This window comes from Anolis sagrei, chromosome 13 (assembly GCF_037176765.1).
Source record: "Anolis sagrei isolate rAnoSag1 chromosome 13, rAnoSag1.mat, whole genome shotgun sequence".
Lineage (NCBI taxonomy): Eukaryota > Metazoa > Chordata > Lepidosauria > Squamata > Dactyloidae > Anolis > Anolis sagrei.
This window is the reverse complement of record NC_090033.1, coordinates 1,905,123-1,924,278: the sequence shown is the minus strand read 5'-3', so window position 1 is coordinate 1,924,278 and position 19,156 is coordinate 1,905,123. Positions and strand designations below refer to the sequence as shown.

The following is a 19,156-nucleotide window of genomic DNA, read 5'->3' as shown; positions in this document are numbered from 1 at the left end:
CATCAGCATAGATGAAACGCTCTGTCCCTTCTGGCAGTGGCTGGTCATTTGTGTAAATGTTAAACATTGACGATGCAACCTAGTTTCCCTGTAATAGGCAGTAAGAGCACTTAGAGCTTTGGAGAGCTTCTGTTCAAACTTTCAAAGCTCCCTGCTTGAGTGGTGATGGCATGATCATCAGCATAGATGAAACTCTCTGTCCCTTCTGGCAGTGGCTGGTTATTTGTGTAAATGTTGAACATGGATGGAGCAAGCACGTTCCCCTGAGGCAGGACGTTCTTCTGTTTCCGCCATCTGCTTCTCTGGCTCTTGGACTTCTGTTCAACTATTTACAAGCTCCCTGCTTGAGCGGTGATGGCACGATCATTAGCATAGATGAAGCTCTCTGTCCCTTCTGGCAGTGGCTGGTCATTTGTGTAGATGTTGAACATGGATGGAGCAAACACGCTCCCCTGAGGCAGGCCGTTCTTCTATTTCCGCCATCTGCTTCTCTGGCTCTTGGACTTCTGTTCAACCATTTATAAGCTCCCTGCTTGAGCGGTGATGGCATGACCATCAGCATAGATGAAGCTCTCTGTCCCTTCTGGCAGTGGCTGGTCATTTGTGTAGATGTTGAACATGGATGGAGCAAACACGCTCCCCTGAGGCAGGACGTTCTTCTATTTCCGCCATCTGCTTCTCTGGCTCTTGGACTTCTGTTCAACCATTTACAAGCTCCCTGCTTGGGTGTTGATGGCATGATCATCAGCATAGATGAAACTCTCTGTCCCTTCTGGCAGTGGCTGGTCATTTGCGTAGATGTTGAACATGGATGGAGCATGCACGCTCCCCTGAGGCCGGCCGTTCTTCTGTTTCCGCCATCTGCTTCTCTGGCCCTGGAACTCAACAAAAAAGCTCCTGTTTGGTAGCAGGTTTCCTATGAGGCGGGTGAGGTGGTCGTCCTTTGTGAGATTATACATTATATTATTGTGATATTATACAATAAAAGCAGTAGAGCAAATGCAACTTAACGGCCCTGACTCATCTTAAACTCAACCCCATTCTTTGTCTTTCCTGGTAGGTTTCCTCAATGCCTCTGTGCCGAGAGCCCACCAGCCAGCGGTCAAGCTGAGGCATCCTTTCCCGGGCAATGGACTTGGACCTCTACGCCAGTATGCAGGTCGGGATGCGGGTGGTCCGTGGGCTGGACTGGAAGTGGAGCAACCAGGACAACGGCGAAGGGAACGTCGGGACAGTCATGGAGATCGGCCGGCAAGGCAGCCCGACGACGCCGGACAAGACGGTGGTGGTCCAGTGGGATCACGGCACCCGCACGAATTACCGGACGGGCTTCCAAGGAGCGTACGATCTCCTTCTGTACGATAATGCGCAAATAGGTACGTCTGGCTTTGTCTTAGAGGCATATACTGTTGGGCAATCCTGTCAAATGCTCCCATGGGTGAGAAGGTACATTTCAATTTTGTCTGAGTCCAAATGTGGAAAAGAAATCAGGATCCAGAGCAGAGCTTTCCAAACATTTCATGTTTTTGACGCACTTTTGAGACATGTATGATTTTGCGACACAGAAATTCAGTTTTACAGAAAACCAGAATTGAAACGGAGGTTGTAATATTGTGATATCTCATGAAAACCTTGCATTTACCATATATACTCGAGTATAAGCTGAGTTTTTCAGCTCTTTTTTAGGCTTGAAAAGACCCCCTCGGCTTATACTCGAGTCAAAGGAATTTATTATTTTACTCTGTTATTATTATTATTTTTATTACATTTATTATTTTGTTCTATTATTATTATATTTATTATTTTACTCTATTTATTAGTATTATTACATTTATTATTTTGCTCTATTATTTTTATATTACACTTACTTTTTTAACTCTATTATTAATATTCTTATATTGATTACATTTATTGTTTTACCCCATTTATTATTATTACATATTTTATTTTACCATATTTATTATTATTATATTTATTATTTTACCATATTTATTATTATTACATTTATTATTTTACTTTATTACCGTTATTATTACATTTACATTTTACTCTTACTCTTATTCTTTATTACATTTATTGTTTTACTCTATTATTATTATATTTTTATTTTACCATATTTATTATTATTATTACATTTATTATTTTACTCTATTTATTATTATTACATTTATTATTTTACTTTATTATCATTATTATTACATTTACATCTTTACTCTATTGTTGTTCTCTTTTTAACATTTATTGTTTTACTCTATTATTATTACATTTATTTAATTCTATTATTATTACATTTATTATTTTACTCTATTTATTAGTATTATTACATTTATTATTTTGCTCTATTATTTTTATATTACATTTACTTTTTTAATTCTATTATTAATATTATTATATTGATTACATTTATTGTTTTACTCCATTTATTATTATTACATTTTTTATTTTACCATATTTATTATTATTACATTTATTATTTTATTATTACATTTACATTTTACTCTTACTATTATTCTTTATTACATTTATTATTTTACTTTATTATCATTATTATTACATTTACATCTTTACTTTATTATTATTCTCTTTATAACATTTATTGTTTTACTCTATTTATTATTATTACATTTATTTTATTCTATTATTATTACATTTATTATTTTACTCTAGTTATTAGTATTATTACATTTTTATTTACATATTACATTTACATTTTTACTCTATTATTATTATTATTACATTTATTGTTTTACTCTATTTATTATTATATTTTTATTTTATTCTATTATTCAAAGACCATAAGAAAACACAGTACTTTGTGTTGCTCATAGGAAGTCTGTGTGCCAAGATTGATTCAATTCTATTGATGGTGAAGTTCAGAATGCTCTTTGTAGGTGAACTATAAATCTCAGCAACTACAATGTCAAGGTCTATTTTCCCCAAACTCCACCAGTGTTAACATTTGGGCATATTGAGTATCCGTGCCAAATTTGGGCATACTGAGTATTTGTGCCAAGTTTGCTCCAGATCCGTCATTGTTTGACCCCACACTGCTCTCTGGCTGTAGGTGAACTACAACTCCCAAACTCAAGGTCAATGCCCACCAAACCCTTCTAGTATTTTCTGTTGTTCATGAGATTTCTGTGTGCCAAGTTTGGCTCAATTCCATTGATGGTGGAGTTCAGAATGCTCTTTGGTTGTAGGTGAACTATAAATCCCGGTAACTACAACTCCCAAACGTCAAGGTCTATTTTCCCCAAACTCCATCAGTGTTCACATTTGGGCATATTGAGTATCCCTGCCAAGTTTGGTCCAGATCCATCACTGTTTTGAGTCCACTGCTCTTTTGATGTTGGTGAACTAGAACTTCCAAACTCAAGGTCAATGCCTACCAAACCCTTCCAGTATTTTCTGTTGTTCATGGGATTTCTGTGTGCCAAGTTTGGCTCAATTCCATTGATGGTGGAGTTCAGAATGCTCTTTGGTGGCAGGTGAACTATAAATCCCAGTAACTGCAACTCCCAAACGTCAAGGTCTATTTTCCCCAAACTCCACCAGTGTTCACATTTGGGCATATTGAGTATCTGTGCCAAGTTTGGTCCAGATCAATCATTGTTTGACTCCACACTGCTCTCTTGATGTCGGTGAACTAGAACTCCCAAACTCAAGGTCAATACCCACCAAACCTTTCCAGTATTTTCTGTTGGGAGTTCTGTGTGCCAATTTGCTTCAATTTCATTGTTGGTGGAGTTTAGAATGCTCTCTGATTGTAGGTGAACTATAAATCCCAGCAACTACAACTCCCAACCCCACCAATATTCAAGTATTTGTGCCAAATTGGGTCCGGTGAATGAAAATACATCCTATATATCGGATATTTACATGACGATTCATAACAGTAGCAAACAATTATGAAGTAACAACAAAAATAATGTTGTAGTTGGGGGTCAACGCAACATGAGGAACTGTATTAAGGGGTCGTGGCGTTATGAAGGTGGAGAACTCCTGTCCTGGCGCATTTGGCTTGCTCTTGTTGACGTGAATCTCTCTATATTTCCCTCTTTCTTGCTTAGGCGTCCGCCACCCCAACATCATTTGCGACTGCTGCAAGAAGCACGGGATCCGTGGGATGCGCTGGAAGTGCAAGATCTGCTTCGACTACGACCTGTGCATGCAGTGCTACATGAACAATAAGCACGACCTCTCTCATGCCTTCGAACGCTACGAGACGGCCCACTCACGCCCGTAAGTCCTGCAAACTTTGCAAACAAAGTCGTTTGGCCATGTGGCATTTGGCCCGGAGGGATGGGCTTTTAGTCTTCTTTCAGAACAAGGACCCTTGTAGACAACGACACCATACTATTGGCTGTGCAGGATGGGGAGGATAACATTCAGTTTCTTTAGATGTGCATCATTTAGCAACACAGTCATTCAGTTTCTTGAGATGTGCATCATTTTGTGACACAGTCATTCAGTTTCTTTAGATGTGCATCATTTCCCGACACAGTCATTCAGTTTCTTGAGATGTGCATCATTTCGCGACACAGTCATTCAGTTTCTTTAGATGTACATCATTTCGCGACACAGTTATTCAGTTTCTTGAGATGTGCATCATTTCGCGACACAGTCATTCAGTTTCTTTAGATGTGCATCATTTCGCGACACAGTTATTCAGTTTCTTGAGATGTGCATCATTTCGCGACACAGTCATTCAGTTTCTTGAGATGTGCATCATTTCGCGACACAGTCATTCAGTTTCTTTAGATGTGCATCATTTCGCGACACAGTTATTCAGTTTCTTGAGATGTGCATCATTTCGCGACACAGTCATTCAGTTTCTTGAGATGTGCATCATTTCGCGACACAGTCATTCAGTTTCTTGAGATGTACATCATTTCGCGACACAGTCATTCAGTTTCTTTGGACGTGCATCATTTCGCAACACAGTCATTCAGTTTCTTTAGATGTGCATCATTTCGCGACACAGTCATTCAGTTTCTTTAGATGTGCATCATTTCGCGACACAGTCATTCAGTTTCTTGAGATGTGCATCATTTCGCGACACAGTCATTCAGTTTCTTGAGATGTACATCATTTCGCGACACAGTCATTCAGTTTCTTTGGACGTGCATCATTTCGCAACACAGTCATTCAGTTTCTTGAGATGTGCATCATTTCGCAACACAGTCATTCAGTTTCTTTAGATGTGCATCATTTCGTGACACAGTCATCCAGCTTCTTTAGATGTGCATCATTTCGCGACACAGTCATTCAGTTTCTTTAGATGTGCATCATTTCGCGACACAGTCATCCAGCTTCTTTAGATGTGCATCATTTCGCGACACAGTCATTCAGTTTCTTGAGATGTGCATCATTTCGCGACACAGTCATTCAGTTTCTTTAGATGTGCATCATTTCGCGACACAGTCATCCAGCTTCTTTAGACGTGCATCATTTCGCGACACAGTCATCCAGCTTCTTTAGACGTGCATCATTTCGCGACACAGTCATTCAGTTTCTTTAGATGTGCATCATTTCGCGACACAGTCATCCAGCTTCTTTAGATGTGCATCATTTCGCGACACAGTCATTCAGTTTCTTGAGATGTGCATCATTTCGCGACACAGTCATTCAGTTTCTTTAGATGTGCATCATTTCGCGACACAGTCATCCAGCTTCTTTAGACGTGCATCATTTCGCGACACAGTCATCCAGCTTCTTTAGACGTGCATCATTTCGCGACACAGTCATTCAGTTTCTTGAGACGTGCATCATTTCGCGACACAGTCATTCAGTTTCTTTAGATGTGCATCATTTCGCGACACAGTCATTCAGTTTTTTTAGATGTGCATCATTTCGCGACACAGTCATCCAGCTTCTTTAGATGTGCATCATTTCGCGACACAGTCATTCAGTTTCTTTAGATGTGCATCATTTCGCGACACAGTCATCCAGCTTCTTTAGATGTGCATCATTTCGCGACACAGTCATTCAGTTTCTTGAGATGTGCATCATTTCGCGACACAGTCATTCAGTTTCTTTAGATGTGCATCATTTCGCGACACAGTCATCCAGCTTCTTTAGACGTGCATCATTTCGCGACACAGTCATCCAGCTTCTTTAGACGTGCATCATTTCGCGACACAGTCATTCAGTTTCTTGAGACGTGCATCATTTCGCGACACAGTCATTCAGTTTCTTTAGATGTGCATCATTTCGCGACACAGTCATTCAGTTTTTTTAGATGTGCATCATTTCGCGACACAGTCATTCAGTTTCTTGAGATGTGCATCATTTCGCGACACAGTCATCCAGCTTCTTTAGATGTGTATCATTTCGCGACACAGTCATCCAGCTTCTTTAGATGTGCATCATTTCGCGACACAGTCATTCAGTTTCTTTAGATGTGCATCATTTCGCGACACAGTCATCCAGCTTCTTTAGATGTGCATCATTTCGCGACACAGTCATTCAGTTTCTTTAGATTGCATAATTTCGCAACACAGTCATCCAGTTTCTTTCGACGTGCATCAATTCATGACACAGTCATTCAGTTTATTTGGGTGTGCATCATTTCGTGACACCGTCATTCAGTTTATTTCGACATGCAGCATTTCACAACACAGTCAGTTTCTTTAGACGTGCATCTTATTGCAACACAGTCATTCAGTTTCTTTAGACGTGCATCATTTTGCGACACAGTCATTCAGTTTCTTTAGACGTGCATCATTTTGCGACACAGTCATTCACTTTCTTTACACGTGCATCATTTTGCGACACAGTCATTCAGTTTCTTTAGACGTGCATCATTTTGCGACACAATCATTCACTTTCTTTACACGTGCATCATTTTGTGACACAGTCATTCAATTTCTTTCGACGTGCATCATTTTGTGACACAGTCATTCAATTTCTTTCGACGTGCATCATTTTGCAACACAGTCATTCAATTTCTTTCGACGTGCATCATTTTGCGACACAATCATTCACTTTCTTTACACGTGCAGCATTTCGTGACACAGTCATTCAGTTTATTTGGACATGCATCATTGCGTGACACAGTCATTCAGTTTCTTTAGATGTGCGTTATTTTGTGACACAGTCATTAATACATTTTAACTGTACACTCAATTCACTTCTGACACTATAAATAAACAGACATCCTTCTCAGGCCTGGTTTAGTGTTTACACTTGAGCTCGATCTGTCATTCATTCTCAGGCATCCTTGGCATCTCAGGATATTGCCATCTGCTGCCTCCGTCGTGATGAGGATTGTTGCCCAGAGAGGAAAAGGGGCTGAATTGGTGTGTGATCATATGTTGGCACTTGCCTCAGTGTTCAATTCCCCTTTTTCTGTCCCCAATGAATAGGACCCCCCCCCCCCAAAAAAAACCCAACCAACAAACAAAGCTTCTTTAGATCTAGAACAAACAACAAAGCAGGTTCTTGAACATATAGGAGATCTTTGGCGAGTTTGTATGGGAGACTGTAACTAGGTTACCCACCTTTCAAACTCTTTCCATTTTGCAAATTGCAAAGGGCTTGACCCTGCGATGCCACAGCATGAGGTTCTCTGTACAGAAAGGAAACATCACGATGACTAATGGCTGCTTTGAAAGATTTCTGCGTGGGGAAGAAACAGCTCTGCCTTTCTCCGGGGGCGGAAAGGGTTTTTCAGCGCGTTATTGCATCTCCTTCGACAGCCATTGCTTTGTATTTTGTAATTTTACCCTTGTTTTACTTCCCATGCTGGTGGGAACACTGTTTGTGTGTGTTGGTGCTATGAGCTTATGGTAGGAAGCAGGAAAATAAATATGGTAAGGTTTAAAAAAGGTATCCATCTCAGATAAGAGAGTAGATAGAGCAAAGAAAGTTGCCTCGCTTTGGGACAGGAGTCCCTGATGCAGAGCTTTTCGGACATTTCAAACCGGTGACACACTCTTTAGATGTGCATCATTTTGCGACACAGTCATTCAGTTTCTTTAGACGTGCATCATTTTTGTGACAGTCATTCAGTTTCTTTGGATGTGCATCATTTCGTGACACAGTCATTCACTTTCTTTGGATGTGCATCATTTCGCAACACAGTCATTCAGTTTCTTTGGATGTGCATCATTTCATGGCACAGTCATTCACTTTCTTTGGATGTGCATCATTTCGTGACACAGTCATTCAGTTTCTTTGGATGTGCATCATTTCGTGACACAGTCATTCAGTTTCTTTGGATGTGCATCATTTCGTGACATAGTCATTCAGTTTCTTTGGATGTGCATCATTTCGTGACACAGTCATTCAGTTTCTTTGGATGTGCATCATTTCATGGCACAGTCATTCACTTTCTTTGGATGTGCATCATTTCGTGACACAGTCATTCAGTTTCTTTGGATGTGCATCATTTCGTGACACAGTCATTCAGTTTCTTTGGATGTGCATCATTTCGTGACATAGTCATTCAGTTTCTTTGGATGTGCATCATTTCGTGACACAGTCATTCAGTTTCTTTGGATGTGCATCATTTCATGGCACAGTCATTCACTTTCTTTGGATGTGCATCATTTCGTGACACAGTCATTCAGTTTCTTTGGATGTGCATCATTTCGTGACACAGTCATTCAGTTTCTTTGGATGTGCATCATTTCGTGACATAGTCATTCAGTTTCTTTGGATGTGCATCATTTCGTGACACAGTCATTCAGTTTCTTTGGATGTGCATCATTTCATGGCACAGTCATTCACTTTCTTTGGATGTGCATCATTTCGTGACACAGTCATTCAGTTTCTTTGGATGTGCATCATTTCGTGACACAGTCATTCAGTTTCTTTGGATGTGCATCATTTCGTGACATAGTCATTCACTTTCTTTGGATGTGCATCATTTCGTGACACAGTCATTCAGTTTCTTTGGATGTGCATCATTTCATGGCACAGTCATTCACTTTCTTTGGATGTGCATCATTTCGTGACACAGTCATTCAGTTTCTTTGGATGTGCATCATTTCGTGACACAGTCATTCAGTTTCTTTGGATGTGCATCATTTCGCGACACAGTCATTCAGTTTCTTTGGATGTGCATCATTTCATGACACAGTCATTGAGTTTCTTTAGACGTGCATCATTTCGTGACACAGTCATTCAGTTTCTTTGGATGCGCATCATTTCATGACACAGTCATTGAGTTTCTTTAGACGTGCATCATTTCGCGACACAGTCATTCAGTTTCTTTGGATGTGCATCATTTCATGACACAGTCATTGAGTTTCTTTAGACGTGCATCATTTCGTGACACAGTCATTCAGTTTCTTTGGATGCGCATCATTTCATGACACAGTCATTGAGTTTCTTTAGACGTGCATCATTTCGTGACACAGTCATTCAGTTTCTTTGGATGTGCATCATTTCATGACACAGTCATTGAGTTTCTTTAGACGTGCATCATTTCGTGACACAGTTATTCAGTTTCTTTGGATGTGCATCATTTCATGACACAGTCATTGAGTTTCTTTAGGCATGCATCATTTCGCAACACAGTCATTCAGTTTCTTTGGATGTGCATCATTTCATGACACAGTCATTGAGTTTCTTTAGACGTGCATCATTTCGTGACACAGTCATTCAGTTTCTTTGGATGTGCATCATTTCATGACACAGTCATTGAGTTTCTTTAGACGTGCATCATTTCGTGACACAGTCATTCAGTTTCTTTGGATGCGCATCATTTCATGACACAGTCATTGAGTTTCTTTAGACGTGCATCATTTCGCGACACAGTCATTCAGTTTCTTTGGATGTGCATCATTTCATGACACAGTCATTGAGTTTCTTTAGACGTGCATCATTTCGCGACACAGTCATTCAGTTTCTTTGGATGTGCATCATTTCATGACACAGTCATTGAGTTTCTTTAGACGTGCATCATTTCGCGACACAGTCATTCAGTTTCTTTGGATGTGCATCATTTCATGACACAGTCATTGAGTTTCTTTAGACGTGCATCATTTCGCGACACAGTCATTCAGTTTCTTTGGATGTGCATCATTTCATGACACAGTCATTGAGTTTCTTTAGACGTGCATCATTTCGCGACACAGTCATTCAGTTTCTTTGGATGTGCATCATTTCATGACACAGTCATTGAGTTTCTTTAGGCATGCATCATTTCGCAACACAGTCATTCAGTTTCTTTGGATGTGCATCATTTCATGACACAGTCATTGAGTTTCTTTAGACGTGCATCATTTCGTGACACAGTCATTCAGTTTCTTTGGATGCGCATCATTTCATGACACAGTCATTGAGTTTCTTTAGACGTGCATCATTTCGCGACACAGTCATTCAGTTTCTTTGGATGCGCATCATTTCATGACACAGTCATTGAGTTTCTTTAGACGTGCATCATTTCGCGACACAGTCATTCAGTTTCTTTGGATGTGCATCATTTCATGACACAGTCATTGAGTTTCTTTAGACGTGCATCATTTCGCGACACAGTCATTCAGTTTCTTTGGATGTGCATCATTTCATGACACAGTCATTGAGTTTCTTTAGGCATGCATCATTTCGCAACACAGTCATTCAGTTTCTTTGGATGTGCATCATTTCATGACACAGTCATTGAGTTTCTTTAGACGTGCATCATTTCGTGACACAGTCATTCAGTTTCTTTGGATGCGCATCATTTCATGACACAGTCATTGAGTTTCTTTAGACGTGCATCATTTCGCGACACAGTCATTCAGTTTCTTTGGATGTGCATCATTTCATGACACAGTCATTGAGTTTCTTTAGACGTGCATCATTTCGCGACACAGTCATTCAGTTTCTTTGGATGTGCATCATTTCATGACACAGTCATTGAGTTTCTTTAGACGTGCATCATTTCGCGACACAGTCATTCAGTTTCTTTGGATGTGCATCATTTCATGACACAGTCATTGAGTTTCTTTAGGCATGCATCATTTCGCAACACAGTCATTCAGTTTCTTTGGATGTGCATCATTTCATGACACAGTCATTGAGTTTCTTTAGACGTGCATCATTTCGCGACACAGTCATTCAGTTTCTTTGGATGTGCATCATTTCATGACACAGTCATTGAGTTTCTTTAGACGTGCATCATTTCGTGACACAGTCATTCAGTTTCTTTGGATGTGCATCATTTCATGACACAGTCATTGAGTTTCTTTAGACGTGCATCATTTCGCGACACAGTCATTCAGTTTCTTTGGATGTGCATCATTTCATGACACAGTCATTGAGTTTCTTTAGACGTGCATCATTTCGTGACACAGTCATTCAGTTTCTTTGGATGTGCATCATTTCATGACACAGTCATTGAGTTTCTTTAGACGTGCATCATTTCGCGACACAGTCATTCAGTTTCTTTGGATGTGCATCATTTCATGACACAGTCATTGAGTTTCTTTAGACATGCATCATTTCGTGACACAGTCATTCAGTTTCTTTACACATTCATCATTTCACAACACATTCATTCGGTTCCTTTAGATGTGCAACATTTTGCAACACAGTCAGTTTCTTTAGATGTGCATCATTTCACGACACAGTCATTCAGTTTCTTTAGATGTACATCATTTTGTGACACAGCCATACAGTTTCTTTAAACGTACATCATTTTACAGCACAGTCATTCAATTTCGTTAGATGTGCATCATTTCGTAACACAGTCATTCCGTTTCTTTAGAAGTGCATCATTTTGCAAAACAGTCATTCGGTTTGTTTATACGTGCATCATTTTGCGACACAGTCATTCAGTTTTTTACACATGCATCATTTTGCAACACAGTCAATCACGTTTTTAGACGGGCATCATTTTGCGACAGCGATTCAGTTTTTTTGTGACGCAGTAATTCAATATCTTTAGATGTGCATCATTTCGTGATGCCATCATTAATTTTCTTTAGATGTGTATCATTTGTGACACAGTCATTCAGTTTCTTTACACATTCATCATTTCACAACACATTCATTTGGTTCCTTTAGATGTGCATCATTTTGCAACACAGTTTCTTTAGATGTGCATCATTTTGCAACACAGTCATTCAGTTTCTTTAGATGTGCATCATTTTGCAACACAGTCATTCAGTTTCTTTAGACGTGCATCATTTCATGACACAGTCATTCAGTTTCTTTAAACGTACATCATTTTACAGCACAGTCATTCAATTTCGTTAGATGTGCATCATTTTGTGACACAGTCATTTAGTTTCTTTAGACGTGCATCATTTCGTGACACAGCCATACAGTTCCTTTAAACGTACATCATTTTACAGCACAGTCATTCAATTTCGTTAGATGTGCATCATTTTGTGACACAGTCATTTAGTTTACTTAGACGTGCATCATTTCGTGACACAGCCATACAGTTCCTTTAGACATGCATCATTTCGTGACACAGTCATTCAGTTTCGTTAAACGTACATCATTTTACAGCACAGTCATTCAATTTCGTTAGATGTGCATCATTTTGTGACACAGTCATTTAGTTTACTTAGACGTGCATCATTTCATAACACAGTCATTCCGTTTGTTTATACGTGCTTTCTTTTGCGACACAATCATTCAGTTTCTTTAGGCACGCATCATTTTGCAACACATCCACTTTCTTTAGACAGGCATCATTTTGCGCCAGTCATTGAGTTTCTTTAGATGTGCATCATTTCACGACACAGTCATTGAGTTTACACAATGTGTCTCATGAGAACCTGCCATTTGCATTTTTGAAAATATATGATTTATAAGGTAATGGCATGCATTTCCAAGATTGTTATCCTTTCTTCCCATGTTCCTGTGAAATATTTGAGGATATGGAGTTGCTTACAGCCCTCTCACAGAAAGGAAATCCTTAAAGCATCTAGTGTTATTCCTTCCTTTATTTCTGTAGGTGTGTGAAAATAAATCCAGTAGAAGGCTGCTCAATTCCCCCCTCTCCCCCAAATCCTTTGTGCTTCCTTTCGGCCATACTTTCAGATAGATTACTTCATGTTAAATCACCATCCAGGGCCCAAGGGAAGCCATGCGGAGAGCCATAAAGTACAATTTCCCGCAACATTGGAGAAAGAGCCTTGAAGGTCTGTGCTTCGGGGCCAGGGTCAGGGATCATGGACAGAAATGAATTCATCCAAAATAGCTCCTGGGTGAAAGGGAATTCAATCCTCTTTCTCTCTCTCTCTCTCTCTCTCTCTCTCTCTCTCTCTCTCTCTATATATATATATATATATACTTGCTTGGTTATCCGGCGTTGCCTTAGCTTTTTGAAAAAGTCTTTTTTAAATTTTACAAAATGCATAAGGTTGTGGGTAAACTTTTACTTACGTAGGCGTTCCTTCGTTGTCCGAGTAGGATAATCTTCCAGGGTGGGTCCGTAGGTGACTGTGGAGCCCTATTCTTGCTCTGCATCTTCTCCCGCAGTGAGGGCATCGGTTTCCAGGTGGGAGGTGGTCTCGGTCGGCATTGGCTTGATGCCTTCCTCTTGGCACGTTTCTCTCTTTCACCCCCATTCGTGCCTCTTCAAATTCTGCAGCACTGCTGGTCACAGCTGACCTCCACCTGGAGCGCTCAAGGGCCAGGGCCTCCCAGTTCTTGGTGTCTATGCCAGAGTTTTTAAGGTTGGCTTTGAGCCCATCTTTCAATCTCTTTTCCTGCCCATCAACTCTCTGTTTTCCGTTCTTGAGTTCAGAGTAGAGCAACTGCTTTGGGAGACGGTGGTCAGGCATCCGGACAACAAGATGAGTCCACAGCAGACACTCTGCTGGCTGTTGAATTGGATCCCACGTCGGACATAATAATAATAATAATAATAATAATAATAATAATTATTATTATTATTAGAAACACAACAAGATGAGTCCACAGCAGACACTCTGCTGGCTGTTGAATTGGATCCCACGTCGGACATAATAATAATAATAATAATAATAATAATTATTATTATTATTAGAAACACAACAAGATGAGTCCACAGCAGACACTCTGCTGGCTGTTGTGTTGGAATCACACCTCGGACAATTCCCAAGTGTCTATTATTATTATTATTATTATTATTATTATTTTCTGAAACACCACAAGATGAATCCACAGCAGACACTCTGCTGGCTGTTGTATTGGATCACACATTGGGCACTTCCCAAGTGTCGTCTATTATTATTATTATTATTATTATTATTATTATTATTATTTTCTGAAACACTACAAGATGAATCCACAGCAGACACTCTGCTGGCTGTTGAATTGGATCACACATTGGGCACTTCCCAAGTGTCTATTATTATTATTATTATTATTATTATTATTATTATTATTTGAAACACCACAAGATGAGTCCACAGCAGACACTGCTGGCTGTTGTATTGGATCACTCGTCGGACCCTTCCCAAGTGTCTAGGACTGTGTGATGTATCAGCGAATAATGCGTGTAGATCCCAGGAAGGTGGCCTTCTGCAGCTGGCAGGTGGTAATTTTGTCAGCGCCGATTGTTTTTAAGTGCAGGCCAACGTCTTGAGGCACTGCACCCAGTGTGCTGATCACCACTGAGATCACCTTTCCTGGCTTGTGCCAGAGTCTTTGTAATGATTATTATTATTTTACTGACACAAAAGTACAGAATAATAATAATAATAATAATAATAATAATAATAATTACTACTCTTATCATTTTACTGACACAAAAAACACAGTATGTCACAGCAAATAGGATATATATGCTGGATTTCATATTATTATTATTATTATTATTATTATTATTATTATTAGAAACACAACAAGATGAGTCCACAGCAAACAAGATCACTATGCTGGCTGTTGAACTGGATCACACGTTGGACACTTCCCAAGTTTCTAGGACTGTGTGATGTATTATTATTATTATTATTATTATTATTATTATTATTATTATTAGAAACACAACAAGATGAGTCCATAGCAGACACTCTACTGGCTGTTGAACTGGATCACACGTCGGACACTTCCCAAGTGTCTATTATTATTATTATTATTATTATTATTATTATTATTAGAAACACAACAAGATGAGTCCACAGCAGACACTCTGCTCGCTGTTGTATTGGATCCCACGTCGGACCCTTCCCAGGTTTCTAGGACTGTGTGATGTATCGGTGAAGAATGTGTGCATGTCCGAGTAGGCAGCTGACAGATGGTAATTTTGTCAGCGCCGATTGTGCTTAAGTGCAGGCCAAGGTCTTGAGGCACTGCACCCAGTGTGCCGATCACCACTGGGACCACCTTGACTGGTTTGTGCCAGAGTCTTTGCAGTTCGATCTTTAAATCCTCATATCGTGCCAGCTTTTCCAGTTGCTTCTCTTCAATCCTGCTGTCACCTGGGATTGCAACATCAACAATCCATACTACTGCTACTACTACTACTACTTGTGTCCAGAGGAGGGCGACTAAAATGATCAAGGGTCTGGAGAACAAGCCCTATGAGGAGCGGCTTAGGGAACTGGGCATGTTTAGCCTGAAGAAGAGAAGGCTGAGAGGAGAGATGATAGCCATGTATAAATATGTGAGAGGAAGCCACAGGGAGGAGGGAGCAGATCAAGGGTCTGGAGAACAAGCCCTATGAGGAGTGGCTTAAAGAGCTGGGCATGTTTAGCCTGAAGAAGAGAAGGCTGAGAGGAGATAAGATAGCCATGTATAAATATGTGAGGGGAAGCCACAGGGAGGAGGGAACAGATCAAGGGTCTGGAGAACAAGCCCTATGAGGAGCGGCTTAGGGAACTGGGCATGTTTAGCCTGAAGAAGAGAAGGCTGAGAGGAGATATGAGGGCCATGGATAAATATGTGAGAGGAAGCCACAGGGAGGAGGAGGAGGGAGCAAGCTTGTTTTCTGCTTCCTTGGAGACTAGGACACAATGGAGCAATGGCTTCAAACTACAAGAGAGGAGATTCCACCTGAACATGAGGAAGAACTTCCTGACTGTGAGAGCCGTTCAGCAGTGGAACTCTCTGCCCCGGAGTGTGGTGGAGGCTCCTTCTTTGGAAGCTTTTAAGCAGAGGCTGGGTGGCCATCTGTCAGGGGTGATTTGAATGCAATGTTCCTGCTTTTTGGCAGAATGGGGTTGGACTGGATGGCCCAAGAGGTCTCTTCCAACTCTTTGATTTTATGATTCTGTGAGGCTGGATGGCCATCTGTCAGGGGTGATTTGAATGCAATACTCCTGCTTCTTGGCAGAATGGGGTTGGACTGGATGGCCCAGGAGGTCTCTTCCAACTCTTTGATTCTATGATTCTATGAGGCTGGATGGCCATCTGTCAGGGGTGATTTGAATGCAATACTCCTGCTTCTTGGCAGAATGGGGTTGGACTGGATGGCCCAGGAGGTCTCTTCCAACTCTTTGATTCTATGATTCTATGAGGCTGGATGGCCATCTGTCAGGGGTGATTTGAATGCAACATTCCTGCTTCTTGGCAGAATGGGGTTGGACTGGATGGCCCAGGAGGTCTCTTCCAACTCTTTGATTCTATGATTCTATGAGGCTGGATGGCCATCTGTCAGGGGTGATTTGAATGCAACATTCCTGCTTCTTGGCAGAATGGGGTTGGACTGGATGGCCCAGGAGGTCTCTTCCAACTCTTTGATTCTAGGATTCTATGAGGCTGGATGGCCATCTGTCAGGGGTGATTTGAATGCAACGTTCCTGCTTCTTGGCAGAATGGGGGTGGACTGGATGGCCCATGAGGTCTCTTCCAACTCTTTGATTCTATGATTCTATGATACTTATTATTATTATTATTATTATTAGTCCAAGACTTTCCCCATATATAATAACAGGATTACAGTTGTCAATGGGAGCGAAATTGGGTGGCTAGAAAGCACCGAGATCAGACAAACTTCCCAAAGCAGAAACCTTTCCGTTCGCGGCGACTTAGGCTCCCTTCTGCCACTTTTGGAGACGATAATCGGCAGAATGGGAGCCTGGCTGTGGCTGTCAGTGCGGATCGCAGGCGGAAGCGTTGCAACCCTTGCCGTTTGTGACACGTCTCGAATGCGTGCTGGTTTTTCGACTCGCTTTTTGCCTTCGAAAAGCAACACGCAAGCCAGCAGGGCAAAAGACCTTTGCTGGTTGCTGGTGTGGGAAGAATTGCCACGCAGAGCAAAAAAAGAGCATTCTGAAGCATTTGTCGCTGTTGTTGTTTGCTGTCAAGTCAGCTTTGGCTTCCTGGGAGATTTTGGATAAGAGAGCTCAAGATCCCTCATCATCAGCTTGGGTCTTCAAAACTCGGGACCATGGGATTCCTTGTTTTTGTCCTGCCCATCTTCCTTGGGGTGTATGAGGGTTGAATGAAAAGTAATGCCTCCACCTTCGTAACTTCTCAACAGATGGCAGTACTGGTATGTGGCAGGTACTGGCTTGTTCAGTAGACTTTCCTCTACAGTTCCATGTTGGCGGGAAGCCTTAGCATTTATTTATTTATTTATTTATTTTATTTACTGTCCTTGCATACCGCCGTTTCTCAGCCCAACTGGCGACTCAACGCGGTTTACAACAGAATATACAGTACACAGTATACAATTAAAACCGTAAAAAACATAATACACAATATTTCACATAAATCACAATCCAATACATCTCCTAACTAAAATCGTGGTCCAATTGCATTGAACGGTTGTGTTGTTAAAGTGAAAAGTAATGCCTCCCCCTTCGTAGCTCCTCAACAGATAGCACTACTGGTATGCGGCAGGTACTGACTGGTTCAGTAGACTCTTCTCTACAGTTCCTTTTTGACTGGAAGCCTTAGCATTGAATGGTTGTGTTGTTAAAGTGAAAGGTAATGCCTCCACCTTCGTAACTCCTCAACAGATAGCATTACTGGTATGCGGCAGGTACTGGTTTCTTCAGTAGACTCTCCTCTACAGTTCCATTTTGGCAGGAAGCCTTAGCATTGAACGGTTGTGTTGTTAAAGTGCGAAGTAATGCCTCCACCTTCGTAACTCCTCAACAGATGGCAGTACTGGTATGCAGCAGGTGCTGGCTTGTTCAGTAGACTCTCCTCTACAGTTCCTTTTTTGCGGGAAGCCTTAGCATTGAACGGTTGTGTTGTTACAGTGAAAAGTAATGCCTCCACCTTCGTAACTCCTCAACAGATGGCAGTACTGGTATGAGGCAGGTACTGGCTTGTTCAGTAGACTCTCCTCTACAGTTCCTTTTTGGCGGGGAGCCTTAGCAATGAACGGTTCTGTTGTTAAAGTGAAAAGTAATGCCTCCACCTTTGTAACTCCTCAACAGGTGGCAGTACTGGTATGCAGCAGGTACTGGCTTGTTCAGTAGACTCTCCTCTACAGTTCCTTTTTGGTGGGAAGCCTTAGCATTGAACGGTTGTGTTGTTAAAGTGAAAAGTAATGCCTTCACCTTGATAACTCCTCAACAGATGGCACTACTGGTATACAGCAGGTACTGGCTTGTTCAGTAGACTCTCTTCTACAGTTCCTTTTTTGCGGGAAGCCTTAGCACTCAACGGTTGTGTTGTTAAAGGGAAAAGTAATGCCTCCACCTTCGTAACTCCTCAACAGATGGCACTACTGATATGCAGCAGGTACGGACTTGTTCAGTAGACTCTCCTCTGCAGTTCCATTTTAGCGGGAAGCCTTAGCAATGAACGGTTGTGTTGTTAAAATGAAAAGTAATGCCTCCACCTTCGTAACTCCTCAACAGATGGCAGTACTGGGATGCAGCAGGGACTGGCTTGCTCAGTAGACTCTCCTCTACAGTTCCATTTTGGCAGGAAGCCTTAGCATTGAACGGTTGTGTTGTTAAAGTGAAAAGTAATGCCTCCACCTTTGTAAGTCCTCAACAGATGGCAGTACTGGGATGCGGCAGGTACTGGCTTGTTCAGTAGACTCTCCTCTACTGTTCCATTTTGGTGGGAAGCCTTAGCATTGAACAGTTGTGTTGTTAAAGTGAAAAGTAATGCCTCCACCTTCGTAACTCCTCAACAGATGGCAGTACTGGGATGCGGCAGGTACTGGCTAGTTCAGTAGGCTCTCCTCTACAGTACCATTTTGGCGGGAAGCCTTAGCATTGAATGGTTGTGTTGTTAAAGTGAAAAGTAATGCCTCCACCTTCGTAACTCCTCAACAGATGGCAGTACTGGGATGCGGCAGGTACTGGCTAGTTCAGTAGGC

At 41.1% G+C, this 19,156-nt stretch overlaps 1 protein-coding gene across 2 annotated transcripts in view; it reads left to right on the top strand.

The window, feature by feature from the left end:
- MIB2 (MIB E3 ubiquitin protein ligase 2) overlaps nt 1-19,156 on the top strand; it is an 88,127-nt gene that overhangs the window by 19,415 nt on the left and 49,556 nt on the right. For both annotated transcript variants that reach the window (XM_067472957.1, XM_067472958.1), the window contains exons 2-3: nt 1,061-1,376; nt 4,071-4,242. In XM_067472957.1, the coding sequence (XP_067329058.1) occupies nt 1,130-1,376; nt 4,071-4,242 (419 nt within the window). In that variant the 5' untranslated portion in view covers nt 1,061-1,129. The remainder of the gene's footprint in view (nt 1-1,060; nt 1,377-4,070; nt 4,243-19,156) is intronic.